The 19048-nt window shown below is 40.9% G+C and overlaps 3 protein-coding genes across 7 annotated transcripts in view; 1 reads left to right on the top strand and 2 right to left on the bottom strand.

The window, feature by feature from the left end:
* Positions 1-407: 407 nt before the first annotated feature.
* On the top strand, positions 408-3503 carry eif1ad (eukaryotic translation initiation factor 1A domain containing). 4 transcript variants are annotated; one of them, XM_044204303.1, is made up of 5 exons: positions 408-456; positions 973-1091; positions 1207-1315; positions 2218-2326; positions 2416-3503. In XM_044204303.1, the coding sequence occupies exons 2-5, from the start codon at positions 1005-1007 to the stop codon at positions 2636-2638; spliced, it is 528 nt and encodes a 175-aa protein (XP_044060238.1). In that variant the 5' UTR covers positions 408-456; positions 973-1004; the 3' UTR covers positions 2639-3503. The 4 variants fall into 4 exon arrangements, with proteins under 4 accessions (XP_044060238.1, XP_044060239.1, XP_044060235.1 ...); XM_044204304.1 differs by having other exon boundaries at positions 419-506; XM_044204300.1 differs by having other exon boundaries at positions 419-586.
* A 1328-nt stretch (positions 3504-4831) lies between these two features.
* On the bottom strand, positions 4832-7810 carry si:dkey-160o24.3 (N-acetyllactosaminide beta-1,3-N-acetylglucosaminyltransferase 2). Its single transcript, XM_044204299.1, has 2 exons — positions 7568-7810; positions 4832-7214 (listed from the first exon to the last, which is right to left on the bottom strand). Exon 2 carries the CDS (start codon positions 7208-7210, stop codon positions 5816-5818), a length of 1395 nt encoding a protein of 464 aa, XP_044060234.1. The 5' UTR covers positions 7211-7214; positions 7568-7810; the 3' UTR covers positions 4832-5815.
* A 4004-nt stretch (positions 7811-11814) lies between these two features.
* Positions 11815-19048, bottom strand: part of nrg2b (neuregulin 2b) — a 52436-nt gene continuing 45202 nt past the window's right edge. For both annotated transcript variants that reach the window (XM_044204295.1, XM_044204296.1), the window contains 4 exons: positions 18261-18388; positions 16866-17081; positions 14310-14493; positions 11815-13590 (listed from right to left, as the gene is read on the bottom strand). In XM_044204295.1, the coding sequence (XP_044060230.1) occupies positions 13114-13590; positions 14310-14493; positions 16866-17081; positions 18261-18388 (1005 nt within the window). In that variant the 3' untranslated portion in view covers positions 11815-13113. The remainder of the gene's footprint in view (positions 13591-14309; positions 14494-16865; positions 17082-18260; positions 18389-19048) is intronic.

The following is a 19048-nucleotide window of genomic DNA, read 5'->3' as shown; positions in this document are numbered from 1 at the left end:
GAAAAACAAAATGCTGACATTAATAAAGAAAAACTTATATTATACCCATGTTACCTTGTGTAGGATGTGGGAACAGGAGCCTGATTGAATGATTTTGAATGTTCGTCAAATTGCGATTAAACAAAACTCTATTTCCCACAATGCAAATGCACGACCACGGGAGAACTAGACCCGTGTTGAGCAGTAGGTTTTAAGAAACAAAAATCTCCTTTTATACAATTATGAGTTCCTAATACAGTTAGACAATAAATAGCAATTAATGCTTAAGTGACAAAGTTAAATTCTAATGCCCACTTCTTTATCTGAAATGTTATGTGTAATTCTAAGCCCTCATCGCATGGCCCTTTTGCCTACAGATAAAAGAAAAATAGACAACGACCTTTAATTTGAAAAGGGCAGACCACTTGATACCGGAAGTGTAACGTTTGGCGTTGTCGGAAAACACGAGCGCGTGTTGTATGTGGTTCGGCTTTACTGACAATAATTCACCGTGTCTTACTTCTAAAGTAATTTTTAGCTGCTGTCAAGCTGCCCAGAAACATATTCTGCTACGAGGAGACACAATTACTATTTTCTTTCTTTCAAGGTTGTCATGTAATCTGCTAACGTTAATGTGGTTTAGAATGATGATACGTTTTGAGAAAGCTAATGTTAGCTTAGTCAGCTAACAGCTGAACCAGTAACATTAGTAACTTAAGTTAATGTTAACTGTAAGAAAACAGCTATTTGCTTACGTTTCTAGCTAACTAGCATAATAAGTTGAGGGGGAGTGAAGTGTTGTCATTCGTCCAGCCATCGCTGAAATCACTTCGGTAGCCAAAGTTTTATAAACTTTGCTAAGCTAACAGGTTTGACGAATCTGCTGTTTTAGTTATATTTCTCCTTAATGTATCGTTAGTTGACCACAGCGGACCTTCCCCATAGGGTGCAGCACTGTTTATCAGCACTTTAACCTCTCTCTTCTTGTCTCAGCTGGCGAAGGAACCTGAAGCTCACCGTTTATAATGTCTCAGGCCACCAAACGCAAACACGTTGTCCAGGAGGTTCTTGGAGACTTTGTCACGCCCACAGAAAACCAGCAGATTGTGAAGGTGACCAGTATGTGGACTGCATTGTATTTAACGTATTGACAGTAAACAACCACCTACATTAAACAACAAGATATTTACCTGACTTTATTTCTGTCCTCTACCTGTGCACTTGTAGGTTATCTGTAGCCGTGGTAACAACCTCCATGAAACTGTCACGGCCCAAGGTGAGACTTTCCTGGTGAGCATGCCCACCAAGTTCCGTAAGAACATCTGGATCAAGAGAGGTAAGTGATGAAGTGGGATGCTTAGATAACATATTACAGATTATTATAGAGATCTTTCAGTATCAAGCAACCAGGTCAAAAATCTCAATGCTGCTGCTAGTGCTCACTAGAACAATTCTTACAAACCTGTTGAGTGCATTTCTTGCTCATAAAACATCTGCAATGCCGATTTCTTGGAGCATTTTGAACCCTGCACTGTTTATGCCCACGTTTGCTTGCTAGCAGTCTTCCTCTCCACTTTTGCCGGAGCATTGCTGCCTTTCTTAGTCCATTATGGCCACCTGTAGATCCCTGTGTGAAAACATTGGGTACGTGCATGTGCGTCGTCGTGCACATGAATGAGACAAACAAAACGTGGACCCACTCATAAAAAAAAAAAAAAAACTGCTCTATAGTGCTACTAGAGGTCAAAAACTCCACAGGGTACCTTTTTAAATATAGCCCCGGACTGAGAAAAGGGAAACACGTGGCAGCATTTCACAGAGAAATGCCATATAAATGTGAAATATTAAGTTTTTATTAATCATAAACTTCGTGAATATCTGACTCACTTTGCACACTTGATTTCTTGAAGATGTTAAACGTTAAATATTCTCTGTAGTGATGTACGCAGCTGGAGGATGGGATCTAAAATGCCCTCCAAAAATATCATCAGTCTGATATCTTCTCCAGCAATATATTTTCCAAATTTTTTTCAGTGCTTACATATTCTGCCACAATGTGCAGCTTTGAGAGTTTGGCATTTGGCACTTTTTCAAGAAATTAGATATATCACTAGAAGGGGCCAATATCAGTCACTAGTGTGATGACATATTAATAAGTACTGGCTATTTCTCTGCATTTATAATGACCTTTATTTTTTGTTTTCACATTTAAAATATGTCTGCTCTCTGATCCCTAAGGTGACTATGTGATTGTGGATCCCATTGAGGAAGGAGAGAAGGTGAAAGCAGAGATCAACTTCATTCTCTACAAAGATCACATTCAGTACCTGCAAAAACAGCAGCACTGGTGAGTGGGAACACACACACACCACACAACCAGCATCATTTTGTCAAGTGTAACCGAGCGTATTGTGGTTTTTCCTTGACTTCCTTCAGGCCAGAGGGATTTATGGAGGAGACGTTGGAGCAGGACAAGGCAAACAAACAGCAGGAGACGGAGAAGAAAGACGAGGAAGAGGAAGTTAGCGACTCTGAAGATGATGAGAGTGACCTCTTCGTAAACACCAACCGCTGTAACTACCAGTACAGCGAGAGTGAGGAGGAGGACAGTGAGGAAGAAGATGATGGCAAAGAGGAAAGGACAGAGAATGGCTCCTAGTGGCAGCGCTGAGGACATGGACAATCGAGAGTGACAGCTGTGTGAGTGCTGCTGTTATCACTCACTGATTTGAAATGATGGTCCTCATGCAACCGCTCCCTCTGCAGTTCTTGCAGTCTGTTGTAGATGTTCAGTGGCATTGTATGGACTTCAACTTAATGGAGCAAAATAAGTCTTGCCGCTTAGATTGATTCCCGAAAAATAACAGTAATTCAGTTATTTCCAATGTCAGTTGGATATATTTCTACTGCATTTTCAGTGTCTTACTGACAAAGTATCACAAACTGAAGCATGTTTATATACTGACCTCCAGTGCAGGCATTACTATATTACCAGTACATTACAGGGTATTCGGTATACCCAGGCCATACTGTACATGTGCAGGGTAATGTTAATGTACAAACTGTAATAGCTGTTATGGCTATTCATCTTCCTCCATGGGACAAAATAAATCTGTTAGAAACTCACAAAAATTGCATAACTCAATTGTTATATTGTTGACAAAATACTTTTTTGTCATGTTTGATTTTAGTTGCTGATTTAGAATGATTGTTAGAGGAGTGCAAGGCGTGGTGAGACTTGAAACACCTTTCCAGTTTCACTGGTCCTCTGAAGGATATTGTTGTAACTAGCTCGACCGTTAACACCATTTTACAAAGTGCTGACTGCCTCTGTAATTTACTTTATCTCAAACATGAAAGATCTTGTTATAACGCTCTAGTTTCAGTTGACCTTGTGTCACGTTGTACTTAATAGTGCCTCATCTTTTACTGACATTCCTTACCCATTTACTGATTTTGGTTTGTGTAATGATGAGCGTTTTGGAAATAAATTAATTCTTGAGCTATGTTTTTCATCACTTGAACTTGACATCATCCTGTCCATGTCTTCCACTTCAAGAATTCAACATTTTGTCTTTGTTAATAATGTCTTTGTTTTTATTTTACATTTAAAGAACCATGGAACTGTGCAGAAGTTATACAAGCATGGATATGCAATAAGCACATACAATTCCCAAAGGATGAGCTCACAATGTTTGGCCACTGAGCAATATATTTCTACTGCTGATGTAACCAGTTCTACAGGAACATTCTGCGTGACACATTTTGCTTCCTTTGGTGTTTACGTTAGTCAGACAACATGCTTTGAATACAACACAGTGCTGAGTCTTTCCTCTCGTACTGTTGGTTTCAGGATACAATGAAGTCGGTTAAAAAAAGAAATAAACCCTAAAAATATGATTGCTATTATCTGAATTAATACATTTATAATAATTAGCAAATCATGCATTATGATGAAATAAATTGGTTATTGTACATAATGGTTGTTGAACAAAAAATACATGAAAATTGTTTTATCATTATCATTGGTAGATAACGTTGTATTTGCATCCTTACTAAAAAAAAACGTTGTCTTGTGAGCACATGGTAATCATTAATGGTACCCCAGATGAATTTATCATTTTTACGATAACATTTTTTAACAACTCCTCTCTTCTCTCATGTGGATTCTTGCAGCTTTGGCACAGTTTAGAGAGATTTTCTCCCCCCATACCCAATGGAAATTACACTCTTGAGAGTTGAAATCTTATATCCTTACTAATATTTGCATTTAGAGCTTGCAGAGATGTGTTTTAATATTTAAATAGTGTATCTGTAAAACCATAAAATTGTAATCCAAACACTCAGAACAAGGAAATCTAAATGAACATGCAAAAAAGGTTAAAATTACCAGTAGGGTTGTCTGAAAATTGACGGTTATCATACCATGTACATTTGCTTATCTACAGTATTCTACTGTATTAGTGTTATTAAAAAAATATTTCAAGTTCAAGTTTCATGATTGTCAGGGCATAATATTTCATGAAATTATAATAAAGAGTTTGTTCAACCAAAAAAAACAAAAACAAATTCTGTTTTCATCCCTTTAAGGGCTTAGTGATACTGTGAAACTGTGATATCTTTGATATATTTGTGTCTGTTCTCATCCCACAGCTCTGCACTCAAGACTCTTGGATTATCACATTTTGTTTTTCTGCATTTTCTTTCATACCAGCACATCACTAATTCACTGGTACAGGTGTCTGTACTAGTTACTTAAGCAAAGCATAATGTAAAAAAGTCCATTGGGCTTTTATCTTTTGGACTTTGATTCAGTTTCTGATAAAGGCTACCTATTAAGGAGGACATAGAACAGGGTGTATTGAAAGTTTATTGGGATATGAGAAAACAAATACTTTGCAGGAATGTACAAGAATGTATTTTACACATTCGTCACATTAGCTAGACAGCTTTCTATAGTAACCTACCTGGAGTGGAGCCAGACATTTCACTTTAACACATCACTGGAAGCTGATTAGCTGACACCAGCAGCCCATCTAATTCCGTTTATGGAAAAATACCACATGTACACCTTTACAGTTTCAACAAAACTGGCTCAATCACTGTAAACTCAAACTCATCATAACATCTTACATTAACACTGTTGCTTTGATCATATACTTTACGTATATAAATAGAGGGTTTTTTTGAGGCTTATAGCACACTTTTGATGGAAGTTCCTACAAATGAAAAGTTGAATTCATAAGCAATAAAACACCTTTGCTCAATTCAATACACTCTGGTTTTGCTGCTACAGCCTTACTTGGTCTGATATGACCAGTTGCTTATGATGGCTAATGTTGCTAATGTTAGCAAACTTTTGCTAAACATTGTTGTATAACGCACATTAATGAGTCAGTTTGCAAACCTTATGGCTCCTCAATTGTGCTGACCATTTTCTGTTCATGATGTAGTGTTTTTTTAAACATATTATTCCCCCTCCATTTATTTCCATTAATTTAAGTCCCATATGACTAAACTTGTAGACTTGAAATTTGATGGGTTAGGGAGTACACTGCAGCAAACATAATGTTTGTATGTCATAGCAACGTCATCATTTTGTGGAAATGCAGTCATATGTGTTGATTGATTTGAAATTCACAAAAACAGTGATATAAATGTGAGAGTAGACATGATGATAAATAAAACCCCAGAACATGGATGCCTTAAGTAAATAAGTACAGGGTAACAGTTTCACCTCTTCATATCTCTGACTGAAGCTCACCAAAATGTTTGCTATCAGGCTGTAGTGGCAAAATTCTTCAATATACTTGGCCAAAAATCACCGGGGATAGTCTTACAGTTTTGGTTTGATTTCCTTCTTGTCTGCATCTCTCAGGGGCACCTCCCAACACTGCGTCTGTGTCTTTTTCACATCGGCCCACAGTCTAACTACCTCGTTGGGGCTTCGTTTGTGGACCAATAGGATTGTGTGGTACGAACAACGCTCCTTCTTTTCCTTTTCAGGAAAGTCAAACGTGAGGAAGGCGGGGTGGTGGATGGGTTGAGCGTTAAGCCGAATCATACACATCCCTACATACACGTCGTCAATGGGAAACATGTGAACCCTTTTAGACATGTTGTGTAGACGTTTGGTCAACAGGCCTGAGTACACCACCCCTCCACCACCTGCATATACAGGATAGAGGCCTTTGTAGAAGCTGTCTGGGATAAAGTACTTGGACTTGGTGACTCGGTTGGGGCTGGCTGCACTCATAACATCTCCAACCATGAAGTCTTTTATGGTCTTGTGTGCTTGTGGCTTCTTTAGCTGGTCCTGGAGGTAGGTTATCATTTTCGGGGTGTTGACGAAGACGTCATCATCCCCCTTAAAGACGAAGCGAGTCCGACTGCAGAAGCGTGAGAACCAGCTCCAGAAGAGCACATCTTTCAAGGTGAGGTTGAAAAACGTGTCCTTGAAGTCCCACTGCAGAATGTCTCCATAATGTTGACTCTCCATCTGCAGTAACTCAGATAAATTCACACTCAGCTCCTCGGGGTCTTCTTTGCCTAGCAGGAACACCCTGCGGACGTATCCTCCACCTTCTCCTCCTCTGCTGTTGCTCTTCTGTCCTGCTACCCATCTCGCCTGACCCCAGGTCTGTCGAATGGCCTGCCGGTTCTTGAAATTCAGCTCTGTTGTCTTGATGGCCAGGAGAAGTAGAGGGGGCTCCTTCTCATCCTTTGCCCCAGCACCACATACTCCGTCTGGCTGGATGAGGGTTGGGTAGTCCCTCCTTTGCATGTAGCTCACAAACTCTTGCATCTGCTGTGGTAGCTTGTCAAAGTTTCTTCTTATGCTGTCCAGGTTGGTAACTTCAGAGAAACTTTGCCTCAAAAGGGACTCATTAAAGGTATTTTCAAATCCCCTGTTGTTGTTGTTGGGGCGCAGGATGGGATTGAAATGGCGGTCGATGGCCAGCTGGAGCCGGTTCCAAAAGGCATCCCCATACGGGTGGACGTCCCAGAAAGTTTTAGGGAGCGGGGCGAAGCTCTTGTTACTCCAAGTTCCTGAGGCCACGAAGTGAGCAGTTCCCTGGCCGAGTAAGTTGCCACTGGATCCTGATGTTGCCGTGCCATTCATGGTCATACACAACATGACAGAAATGTAGACGAACAGCAGGGCCAGGCAGATGCATGGGCTGCATACACAGATTAACACTTTACGCCAGTGACAGTAGCACCGCGCCATTCAGCTGCAAATGCACAAACAGTGTGTTAGTTGGGACAAATCCTAAGTCTGTGTAAAATTTGGACCTTGTGGTGAGATTGTTTCGTCAACTACTGAGGTCAAGAATTAACTTTCAAGCTCGATGAAAAGAGAGTTTCTGAGAGCACACTTTGAAAAGGAATATCAGCCGATGAATACAGAAATGACCACAGTTCACGACATCTGCATGTAAATGAGAATAACCTAACTGTATGATACTCACAATTACAGTTATTACAGATAATTGCAGCTTATTTACACAAAAGTCATTTGACGGGAAGAGATCTTCTCTTTAGTGCTGAAATATAAAATTAAGAGTCAGCAGTTTTCTCTGCTTACCTATTTAAGGTGAAGGCTCCCTCATTCACTGAATACTCATCTGTTTTGATAAGCAAAGCTGGTGGTCAACGCTAGTAATCTGATGGCCCCAATATTGGCTCCTTTCTCAGTAAAAAATTGCCCAAAATGCCCTTGCTGACAAGAACCAAAGATGTAATCCACAAAGTCACTCTAGTGGTGAGTCAAGATGGTTTTCCTTTTCTAGAATAAACTCAGGCTGCTGTAGTTCCTGGGCATTTGTGGGAATCATGTGCTTGTGCACAAAGGACACACCCACTGACAGAAAGAGAGCAAACAGGAATGGCATGTTATTGCTTCCCCAGTGATGAGTGAAGGTGAATTCACGAATAGGGGGGCAACAACACAAAGATCTGTAAGAGAGAGAGAGATCTAAATATAAAGCAATCACTCCTTTATTTTTTTGTTACTGATTCTTGATGTTTCTACAACAAGTGAGAGCCTAGTGGCTGTAGCTACATTTGGCAAAACAGACTCTACAAGACTCTATAATGTCAACCTGTGTATACATTTTGAATACAATAACTGGGTGAAACGTGTGCAGAGCAGGTCTAGTGACTGATTAACGCCTCTGTCTTTCAAACACAGATTAACTACTGACCCAACTGGTGAGCAGCTGCCTCCTATAGAAAGTGACATCATCACCCTAAAGTCATACCCTCATCAGGTAAAACAGGACATTCTTGAAATGCATTCTTGAAGTGTGTCTGACATTCTGAAACCTATGTATCGCAACACATCTGGCAACCCACTGTGGGTTTACCGAAACCAGCCAGTATTTTCCAGCTACAGATGTAACGCACAGAGAAGGAGAAGTTTGCTGTCAGGGCTTTCTGCCAGAAAGCCCTGAAGGCAAACTTATCCCGAGCGCAGACGTAACTGGCTGTGATGGCAGCAGTTTCAGTTCATGCTGCACCACTTATCTGTGAGAAAGGTAACAGCAGCAGCAGTGTGTTCTCTGTCCTCCTGGTCAATTTGGAGAGGCCAAGAGAAAACAATGGTAGAAAATTAGCAGCAAAGAGTGATTAAGTAATGTCTTTAGGTGCTGAATATTTGAATTATAAGCTGTTATTAAATTTAGCATTTACATATCTGTTGTTTATTAGGAGAATATTTAGCTATGGACAAATGATTATTTCTATAGAGAAAAGGCTTAATGTTAAGCCATGGTCATAGACGCCTGGAAAGAGAAAAACAAATAATAATACATGATAATTTTCATTATGGATTAATCTGCTGATTATTTTCTCCCTTAATCAATTGATTGTTTGGTTTGTAAAAAATTCAGAAAATAGTGAGAAATGCGGTCACAATTACCCAGAGCCCAAAGTGACGTCTTCACAATGCTTGTTTTTGTCCAACCAATAGTACTAAATTCAAAATGATTAAAAATAAATTATAAAACAAACAAATTATTAAAATAATTAAAAGGAAAAGCAGCAAATCCTCACATTTGAGAAGCTGGAAACATGAAATGTTTTTACATGAAAAATGTATGATTGATAATAATTTCAGCTGTACTATTACATTTTCACAGCTTTTGTACGCAAAACTCTTAATAAAAAAAAAAAGTAACTAGTAACTAAAGCTGTCAAAGAATTGTAGTGGAGTAAAAAGTGCAATATTCCCTCTGAAATGTAATGGAGTAGAAGTAGAAAGTGGTATGAAAAGAAAGTCATCTGGACACTGTTTTCAGAATCAAGACGTTTCGGCTCCCATCAACGTCTTGATTCTGAAAACAGTGTCCAGATGACTACGACTGAAACCTTTTCTACGATAGAACACTCCTGGACGAATGAGGGACTACACCGTCTTAGTATGAAAAGAAAATACTCAAGTAAAGTACAAGCGCCACAAATTTGTACTTAAGTACAGTACTTGAGTAAATGTACTTAGTTACATTCCACCACTGCTAGTGGCTAGTAGTTAGGTTGGTGTGACACAAAGATGTTCCATTTTTTATTCATTACTTTACTACCAAATGGATAAATTGTTAAATGTGAAATCTCTCTCTCTCTCCCACACACACACACGCAAACACACACACACACACACACATATATTGGGATACATTTATTTGGAATGTGTAGGCACTGTAATAATGTGTTTGTGTATGTATGTGTGTGTGTGTGTGTGGCAAAATGCCCCAAAATACTTTTAAAAATGTTATACATTGTGACTGGAGTACCATATGTCAGACCCTGCGGTGGTCTGAAGGATGATGCATTTTAGCGTGGTGAGGGAGGCTGTTTGGATAGACCAGTTAGAGATGCAGAGTGGTGAAGAAGATGGCTGAGTCCCCCGGCTGTGCTCATCAAATTTGTCATCAGCTGGTATGTGAGAGTAGCTTTAAAAATGTAACACATTATTTAACATTTTGTAAAATGTATAATCTTACAACCTTTTTTCTCTAAAAACATTTTGCAGGAGCATGAAATATTGCAAATAATCTTCTATGTATAAAATGTTTTTTCAGTAACTAACAGTCACCATCATTCAGTGGATGGCACATCCAATAATAGACAAGGTCAGGGCTGCAATCTAGTGTTCCTCTCTTTGCAACTCCATTCTTACTGTACAATTGGTGCACATCTGACTTTTGGCTTCTTGATTTTATTACCACTTCTTTATATAAATAAAGAAGTAATAACAGATTCTAAGCATCTGTAAATTAAAAACAACAGTTGTTTTTTGTTACAAAGATGACAGGACTGTTTCAAAATGGTAGGAATAAAGTTTTATTTTCCATATGAAGGGGTGGTTTTGGATTTTTCTTCTTTTACAAGTAGTATGTTTTTTTGATAAAACTTGCAAAAAATCTTCTAGCATATTCCAAGGATGATGGACATGAAAAGAAGGGGATTTATTGCTGAATGTTAAAATGAAGACACATTTTTATTTTTTCACCGAGTGGAAAAACGATTTGCTTGCTGCTTTTTCCATGCACCCAACTACCAGTACCACTAGGACATGCAGAGGGGTTGGGGGTGAGAGGAGGAGGGGAGTCGGTAGGTAAAAAGACAAAGGCAAACTGCTTGACAAACACAAACATGGAAGGGCTTCGTTTGTGTGTCTGTGTGTGTGTGTGGGTCATATGAGGGTTTGTGTGTCTGTGTGTGCTTGATTATGTGTGAGGAGTGTATGATGTGTGAAATGTATGTGTGTATGTAAAGGGGAAGGGGGGAGTGCAGGGTGAGGAGAAAGAGGGCGGGGGGTGTTAACAATTCAACTAGCTCTACAAGCACACTACCCTCACTTGCAGTATTTCCACATTGCAAATCCCAGATTGATTACAGTGATAGTAAGACAAAACTAGCCAGACCTTTGGACCATGAACCCAAATAATGTTTTTTGAATTTTTTTAGCATGATTCCCCTGAATCTGAGGGGTTCGTCGCCATTTTTAAGATACTTTCTATATCTGCGATCCATGCATCTCCTGTGTGAAAAAAGAAAACAACAAAATAATTCAACTTATTGGAAATTAACTCTACTAGGGACACATATTGTAACTGACACAGTATCATTTTCCTCAGTGAGCTTAAAGGGTCTCTAAACCGGATGTAAATCGGAAGTAGAAGAGTTTCTGACGTGATCAGCCCACTGTTATTTTGTTGTTCAGTATACTCCTCTGGTGATGGGGCCTAAATTCATCTGCTAGTTGCTTCTGAAGGTCGGTAAGAGGGTGAGAAAGACATGAAGGTGAGGGGCGACGTGGGGTGGAGGGGGCAGAGAGAGACAGACACATAACAGATCATTCAGTCAGTATGACCAAGCAAAATAAGTTCAATCAATAAAGGTATAAGAATGCAAATCAAGGATGCAGTAATCAGTATTATCATATACCACCGTTTGGCTGTGAGCTAAAGAAAAAAGTAGAATCAGACTCAGAAACTCGCTCTCTAGCATTGTGAACCTGCACGCAGTGAACTGCAAGGGATTTTTTCCCATCAGAGCAGTGCCATCAATACAGGGGTGAAAGGTGGTGGCGATTCCAAGGGGCCCACAGCTGCAGGGGGCCCCTAAAAATTCCAGTAGGAAAAAAGAAAAAGGGCAACCCAGAGCGATATACTCCTCTCAAGGGGCCCAGAATTCCAAGCTACGCCCCTGCAACATAGTGAACAGATGTGGTCTCCGCACAACATCATTTTTTCATCATCATCATCATCGTGACCCACACACAGCGACACACATGCCCACTTACACACATACACACAACCTTTTGAAGTAAAAAAAAAAAAGCAACTGAGTCTCCCCTCTGATTCCAAGAGTTTTTACCCACGCTCCCTTAATAATGAGTGGACGCAACAAACCTGACGGACGGACAGGAAGGAGAGTGAAGGGATGTGGATCTGGCCTGCGGACTGAACTGTGACTGAGATGACGTGCGCTCTCTGCTTTGAGTCTTTTGGCTGTGATGTGATGGGGAAGTCCTGAGACACAGTGCGGCTCTAAGCTGCTGGCATAGGAAACGGGTGGGCTGGGCAGTCCACGGGAGGCCAGAGTCAGGCTGGATTACAACTGGATTGGTTAGGTTCGGTTTGGATCGGCAGCTCCCTGGCCAATGACTGCTCATGGAGGGAGGTTCTTACAGTGCAATGGAGCTTCTGGCAGCGTGAGGATTGGTGGGAGGAGCATGTCAGTCAAACAAGAGACCACACCCTCCAAGGTGAACGGAGGCGAAAACCAAATGAGGCTTCATGAGGATACATACAGACATGCACACACACACACACACACATACACTGCAACCACCACCAATTTCATGGCAGCACCCTGAACACCTACACAGGAATCTGGAGTGACTTTCCCTCAACAACTCCCTAACACTCTTGTTTTCACAGAAATAACATCAAATGACTGAGAGGCAGCGAACGAGGACATAAATGACCGATGTGATTCATCCCAAAATCATCCAAGAAAATCTACCCTACACATCCGGTTGCGTCAGTGACTAATGTCCCTGTGAAACGAGCGCATCGCGTGGATCATACTCATGTAAACAGACACCTTTTACACAGGAGGAATCAATATTGCATGATGACATAATCAGATCACAGTTCAAAAAGAGGAAGATCCCAAATCAGAGAAAAAACCAAAGCAAAAGGAAGGAGGAGGGTTGGTCTCTATAAAAACGAGGAGTCTTTATAAGAAAGGCTACAAAAACTCAATGGGACCTCCGACTTCAGCATACAGCAAAAGGCACCACAATATTATTCTATTTATCTAACTTGTGAAAAAATTGGCACGTAATTCTCTTATTTTTTCATCTCTCATAATGCTGTAAATCAAAAAACTTTACATATAAATATTTCCCCCCCCCGTTATAAAAAAAGTCTTTGCTGTTAGCTAGTAGACAATTTTTGCTGAAATGAAAATAAATATTTCATTTGTTTAGAATATCTGTCTGTTATACAAAATAAAAATATTTCTCCTAGGTGCAGGTCTCTAGTCCACTGGTTGTGTGCAGGAGGAAAGGGAGTGTGTGAGGTGGAGGGGGTGGGTGGTGGCAGGGGGGGAGGTTAAGTCTTAAAGGGGCATGTTGTCAGCCTTGGAGCGCTGCGACTGGGAGCCGCGGCTCTGCCCGTTGCTGCGTGTCCCCGGCCGACTCAGCCCGCGGTGAGTCCGTGTGTCTGCACCAGATGACGAACGAAAACCCGGGACGGTTAAGGGCGGGTCCATGTTCATGTTCTGCATACTAAGGAAAGGCGTGCTCTCCCCGTGATTATCCTCTTCCTCCTCCTCTTCCTCCTCTTCCTCTGACTGGCTGAAGCTCTGTGAGCTGTAGTCCCGTAGGCCTGCTGAACGCTGGGAGATGTGTCCGTTGAGGCGGTTGCGTCGCGGGCGGCGCCGGCTCCGGATGGGTTCCCGTGAAGAGGCATACTCCTGTGTAGTCTCGTAGGCCTCGTCGTCAGGGAGACGGTAGGGGCTGGACGGTAGACTTCCTGTGCTCTCCGTCAGGTAGGGTCGCCGCGGACGCCGGGGCTGCCTGTATAAACTTCCATCCTAAAACATAAAACAGAGTGGAGGATTTGATAGAAACTGTATATTGTATATGTTAAATATGTATGTTTGTCGGTGGTTTGTTCAAAGGAACTTGGAACTGGATGCCAACACAGATATTTGAACCATCAGGTTCAGCTTTTCTTCTTCTTCTTTCCTTGGCGCCATATGGAGCTGCATTGTTGTTCTATTAAAAACACACTATTGCACTGCGTGACATGTTCCTTCATTGTGATGAACGTGGGTACTGTTTATTTTAGTTTATTTTATATTGAGTTGATCCCACATACACTGATCTGCTGGTGTAAATATTCACTAGCGCACCAAATGTCTGCATTCATCCGCAGCTGAAAATAGTCCCCCAAAAAGGCACTATTTACTCCTGTTTGAGTAAAATTAACTAGAAACTATAGTTCCAATCTGTTTTGGGAAATGATTTAGTCTTTTCTTTTTTTTTTCAAATTAAAGCATATATTCGTGACAGACTTTTAAATATTTACGTCTTCAGTAGGAATAAATGGGTTTGGGGCTGAGTGCCACAGACAGGGTCGGGAAGTCACTAAACATTGAGAGATGGATTGACACATTGCTGCTTTTGGTCTTTTCATGGGATTTGTTGACAATGAAAAAATATAGAACATGTTGGCATGTTGTCACCATCACCGTGCTGCTGCAGTCATATGTATGTCATTGGTATGTGTGTACTATAATTTCCTACGTACATCGGGGCATCGTAACAGCGGCTGGTCATCTTCTCTGTGGTAGGCGGCAGCGGCGGGGGGCAGGGAGAGGGCGTGGCTTGTGTTGGGTGAGGTAATCTGGAAGGTGGGCACCTGGGGTGGCAATGGGGGGTAGTGGAACTCCACCGGAGACAGGCGCGCTGGCGTGGTCAACGCTGACACATACCTGGACAGGAAAGACGTCAAATTATTACAGTGTCTGAATCACACCGTGACCACGTACATGCAAATGTGCTGACGTAACAAAGTCCACTAAAACTAGCATATATTTGGCCACAATTGAAATAGACGATTATGTCTGGTTAATAAAATACACTAACTTTAAAACTGTACTCAAAGCTGTACGTGGCAACAAGCTGTTGGAAACACATGAACTCACTATATCCATTCTGTTGGTCTGTGCTGCTTTATACCAAACGATACCAAAAGGGCCGGCAAGGAGTTGGTGAGTCTCAGGACGCTTACTCATCACTCATCATTGTTTAATTACAATTTTGCATTTCATTTTGATTTGGCACTTAAGGTACTGTAGTTTGATTGCCAGTGACCTTACAGTACACAGCACCAGAATTTTTGATAAGGTCAGGAAATAAATCAGCGTGGGATGGGATGCACTTCTCTGATGCAGACACACTTTGTGATTTGGACTGATAGCAGTAGCTAGTCAGTTCAGCCATTCTGCCAGTAGTCCCATCCATCTGTTTTCTAAAACACTTGTCCTCTTGAGGGCCGGGGGGCTGGAGCCTACCCAGCATGCACTGGGCAAGAGGACAGGTCGCCGGTCAGTCTCAGGGCTAACACATAGACAAACAACCACATTCACACCTGCAGGCAATTGAGTGTTTCCAGTCCACCTGACCTGCAAGTCTCTGGACTGTGGGAGGAAACTCCACACAGAAACACTGCAGCCAGCTGGCTCAGGTTCACACGCAGGACCTTGCCACCAACTCAGTCAGTCCCAAGAATATGAAAAAATATTACTGAACATGTGCCATCAGAGCTGCAAGGAGTGTATGACTGCTGCACCTCATTGAGTTTAACTTGGTTTTTAATGCACAGTTTTGCCACAGCAGAGATCCCAAATTCTGAAACACTGAGTTTAGCACCACAATGATTTACGCTTATGGTGAATTACATATTTGTTGCATTAAAATCTATTGAAACTCTAAATTTGTTTGAAATTATATAAGAAGCACAATAGGGAGACACAAAGCAGATCACCAAGTGTATGTTGTATAGAGAAGTAACGGTCTAAAATCGTTCCTCCTAACTTATCACTCTTTTTATCACATTTCTTTCAATGTGAAAAACATTGACAGAATATTCATGTTCAATACCAAGAAACTGTGCTATTGTAGTGCACACAGGTAATACGAACAGCTAAATACAGGAATGTCAAGTCTGTTTATTAGTCAGAGGGCATTCTGGGACAAACCATTAACTGGTAAACGGTAAAAATAGAGGAGTCATTTTGAGTCAAAGTGGGAACACCAAAGTTATTTACAACAGTCAAAAAGAAATGACTCTTTAATAACTGACCTTCACAGAATGACAGTAATGTCACAACTAACTGAGAGTGGACTTTACAAAATAAATCCAAAACACCAAAAAAAAAAGAGTGAGTGCTCTGTTTTGACTTTGAATTCAGCAATGATGTTTGAATTATTTCATCACCTTCACTACCGCTACACATAAAGACCTCATTTAAGTCCCAGGATAGCAATGGTTTATAAAGTCACATTACAATATACAGTATCAGGCTGATTGAAACTTTCATAACAATGAACTTCCACTTGGGGTCGCCAAAGAGCAAAGGGGCTGGTGTGACAAAAAACAAAACAAGCAGAAGTGTTGTAGAGTCATGAACAAAGACAGAGTTAACCCCCACCATCACCACACACACACAGGGGCGGTTTTAGTGATTTGAGAGGTTTTTCGGTGTGTGGGTCTGTGGGGTATTGTCAGTACGTAGCCATAGCCTTGCTGTTTATCAAGTTAATGTTACAGATAGCCGGTGTGTTCTCATATTTATACTTGGCGGCAGCTGATATGAAATATAGCCTACTTCGGAGTCATGATTAGATGATGTGATTCCAAATTTTTTATTTCACCTGACCGGTGACCCCAATTTATTTATTTATAACAAAGATAGTGACTGTGTGTCTCTGATGGTAAGTCTAATTGCTACGTCATTTGATTTGGATCAAATGCAGCATTCAAAGATACAGGAAGTTCAAGGTGGAATAGTCTATTAAATGTGAAATGTGGGTGACAATAAATATTCAAATAGTCAAATACAGATATTTAATTGGACAGGCCCACATTTACATGTAGACATATTTATTTCGATCTATTACAGATTATCATTCATTTGGAGTGACAAGAAAGGAAAACTGTTTTATAAAAAAAAAAGGAAACACAAATTCAAGAGGCCCTTTGGCAGATGAGGCCCCAAGCAGTTGCCTACCTATGACGTATGGTAAAACCGCCTATGCACACACACACACACACACACACACACATTACCACCTCCCCTACCTGTCACTGTGAGGCGAGTCTCTTAGAGAGTCGTAGGAATCCCCGTACTGCATTCCAGGTCCGGACACGTCCGTACAGCCCCAGTGGGCGGCCCTCCTTGCCATGCATGCCGGGCTGCTGCACTTACTCGTTCCCACAGAGCTGGACAGCCCACCTGACTGGCAGTCTGAGTTCATACTCTCTGTTCGCTCCATGCTCCACGTCTGCTCCTCGTGTCTGCAGGCGTGGGTGTTAGCAGAACAAGTTTAAAAGGTTATAACGGCACTGAGGAGGCAGGAGGATACAAAGGAGGTTGGAATGCTGGGTAAAGAGACTTTACCGCAAAAATGTTCACATGTATTGTCTATTAAAACACCATCGAGTGATCATTTTGATAAAAAACACTGAATCAAATCACTCTCGGTAAGGTGGCACAGCTGTTAGTACTGCCAATTGCACTGACAATGAACAGCCAACTGTGCAAGTCTACACAGTCTGATTATACACAACCTGTCCAGCATGACAGAGACAAGGCAAAGTATAAAAGTGGCTGGTGAAGAAAGTGGAGCATCAACAAGTCAAAGTCACATATTTTTCTCAGGAGTTGGTGAACCAAACGAGAGATTGAATGCCAATCAGTATGAGACTTATGGGATGCTTATGTTGCTCTGTGTGTGCTGTATCTGTAAGTAAATTTGGGCGAACATGTTAGCCATAAAAACCTGTTGAAATACAGTATAGCAAAGCTCGCTAAGCAATGATGTTCTGCCCTCCAGTGGTGAAACTTTTCATATTTCAGCTTTAAAATTTTATATATTTCGTATAATGACTGACAAAGCTACCACTGGTGTGAGTGGTAGTCTCTGTGATGCCAGAGTTTTTCTCCTCTTGATTCAATTGATATTATTTTGATACTTGTATAATAAAGTAAATAAACAAGCTGAACTACACTGGCAAACAAGTCAAATTACCTCACCTGATTGGAAGTTTTTGAAAGCTCGTGTTAAAGGTTTGGTTCACCCAAATCACGTTTTCTTACTTAGCCCTGGTGGTTTCTATTCTACCCATACAGAAAGTATTGCTTTTAACTGTCCAGGTTTTGAGATAGCTGTCTCTGAGGTTTCTGCTGCCACCCCAATACAATGGAGGTGAATAAAATTAAATTTTTGGCACAAAAGCAATGAAAAAAATTTAACAGGAATATTTCTTTCCAGAAACAAATTTCCTGTTACTCTGGATAATCCGCAGAGCTCACTGCCAACGGTTCTCATTGGAGCTACTTTCTACAAAAGAAAATAGTCCCTATGAATCCTGTTAACAACTGAAACTGTAGGATGTTATATAAAGAAAAATTAGGAATATAGAACTTCCTATGTTTGCCTGTGTATACATGCTGATCTGCATGTGTGTGTCTACCTGGAAGCATGTGAGGCAGTGGTGGAGTGGTGGGAGCGGGTAGACATTCGGCTGCCTGCGTAGTTGCCTGCACCCTCAGCTCCGTGGCTGATCACACACTCTGTTGTTGGGATGCTCTTGGAGATGTACTGAAATACACACACACATACATACATACATAAACACATTTCAATACTTTTGCTATGTTTTCATTTTCAAAATACAGTAAATAATAGATACATTATACATAAATATAAAGAGATGTCTAATGATTCTTCTGTACAGATCTGTTGTAACTCCTCATCACTTCTCTCTCATTGTTGCTATTATGCTAACTCATGCCCATTATGTTTCATAAAACACCTACCATACAAGAGAATGGTAGGTGTTTTCTGCCCTCTCGTAAACATCTGTCAGCTATATGCCACCATATTTCCCCATGTTGTCGGTGGATCAGAGTTTTATTTACACGAAGACTCTTTTGGGGGCAAAACTTCTTTGAAGGCTAAAAGAACCTTCTTGGTGGAGTTCAATCTAAGTGCCAAAGCTAAATAAAGTCTATGAGTAACCCCACCTAAGGAGACATGAACCGGCCGGGGCTCTGTGGGCTTTCTGTACAGTTTACTCAGGTAAAGCTGACATCCAGTTTTAGTGTCTTCTTCTTCTTCTGTCCCTACTTAGCATTAATGAACATCTGAGGGTATTCTGAACATTTTGACGCCACAATCCTATTTATAGGAATGTAATATTTAATTAAAGGCACTGATATATTTGGCTTTATTTCAGCCTGTGCACTTTGATAGGAAAGC

Source organism: Siniperca chuatsi, linkage group LG8 (assembly GCF_020085105.1).
Source record: "Siniperca chuatsi isolate FFG_IHB_CAS linkage group LG8, ASM2008510v1, whole genome shotgun sequence".
In the NCBI taxonomy this organism is placed as follows: Eukaryota; Metazoa; Chordata; class Actinopteri; order Centrarchiformes; family Sinipercidae; genus Siniperca; species Siniperca chuatsi.
Note: the sequence above shows the minus strand (reverse complement) of the source record. Positions and strands in the feature narration are given on the sequence as shown.

What these genes read in the sequence shown, in the direction of transcription:
- eif1ad (XM_044204303.1), top strand. Translation starts at nt 1,005, where the DNA reads ATGTCTCAGGCCACCAAACGCAAACACGTTGTCCAGGAGGTTCTTGGA. An exon ending in AAAACCAGCAGATTGTGAAG is followed by an intron (nt 1,092 to 1,206) that starts GTGACCAGTATG and finishes GTGCACTTGTAG; the next exon opens with GTTATCTGTAGCCGTGGTAA. An exon ending in GAACATCTGGATCAAGAGAG is followed by an intron (nt 1,316 to 2,217) that starts GTAAGTGATGAA and finishes CTGATCCCTAAG; the next exon opens with GTGACTATGTGATTGTGGAT.
- si:dkey-160o24.3 (XM_044204299.1), bottom strand. Translation starts at nt 7,210, where the DNA reads ATGGCGCGGTGCTACTGTCACTGGCGTAAAGTGTTAATCTGTGTATGC.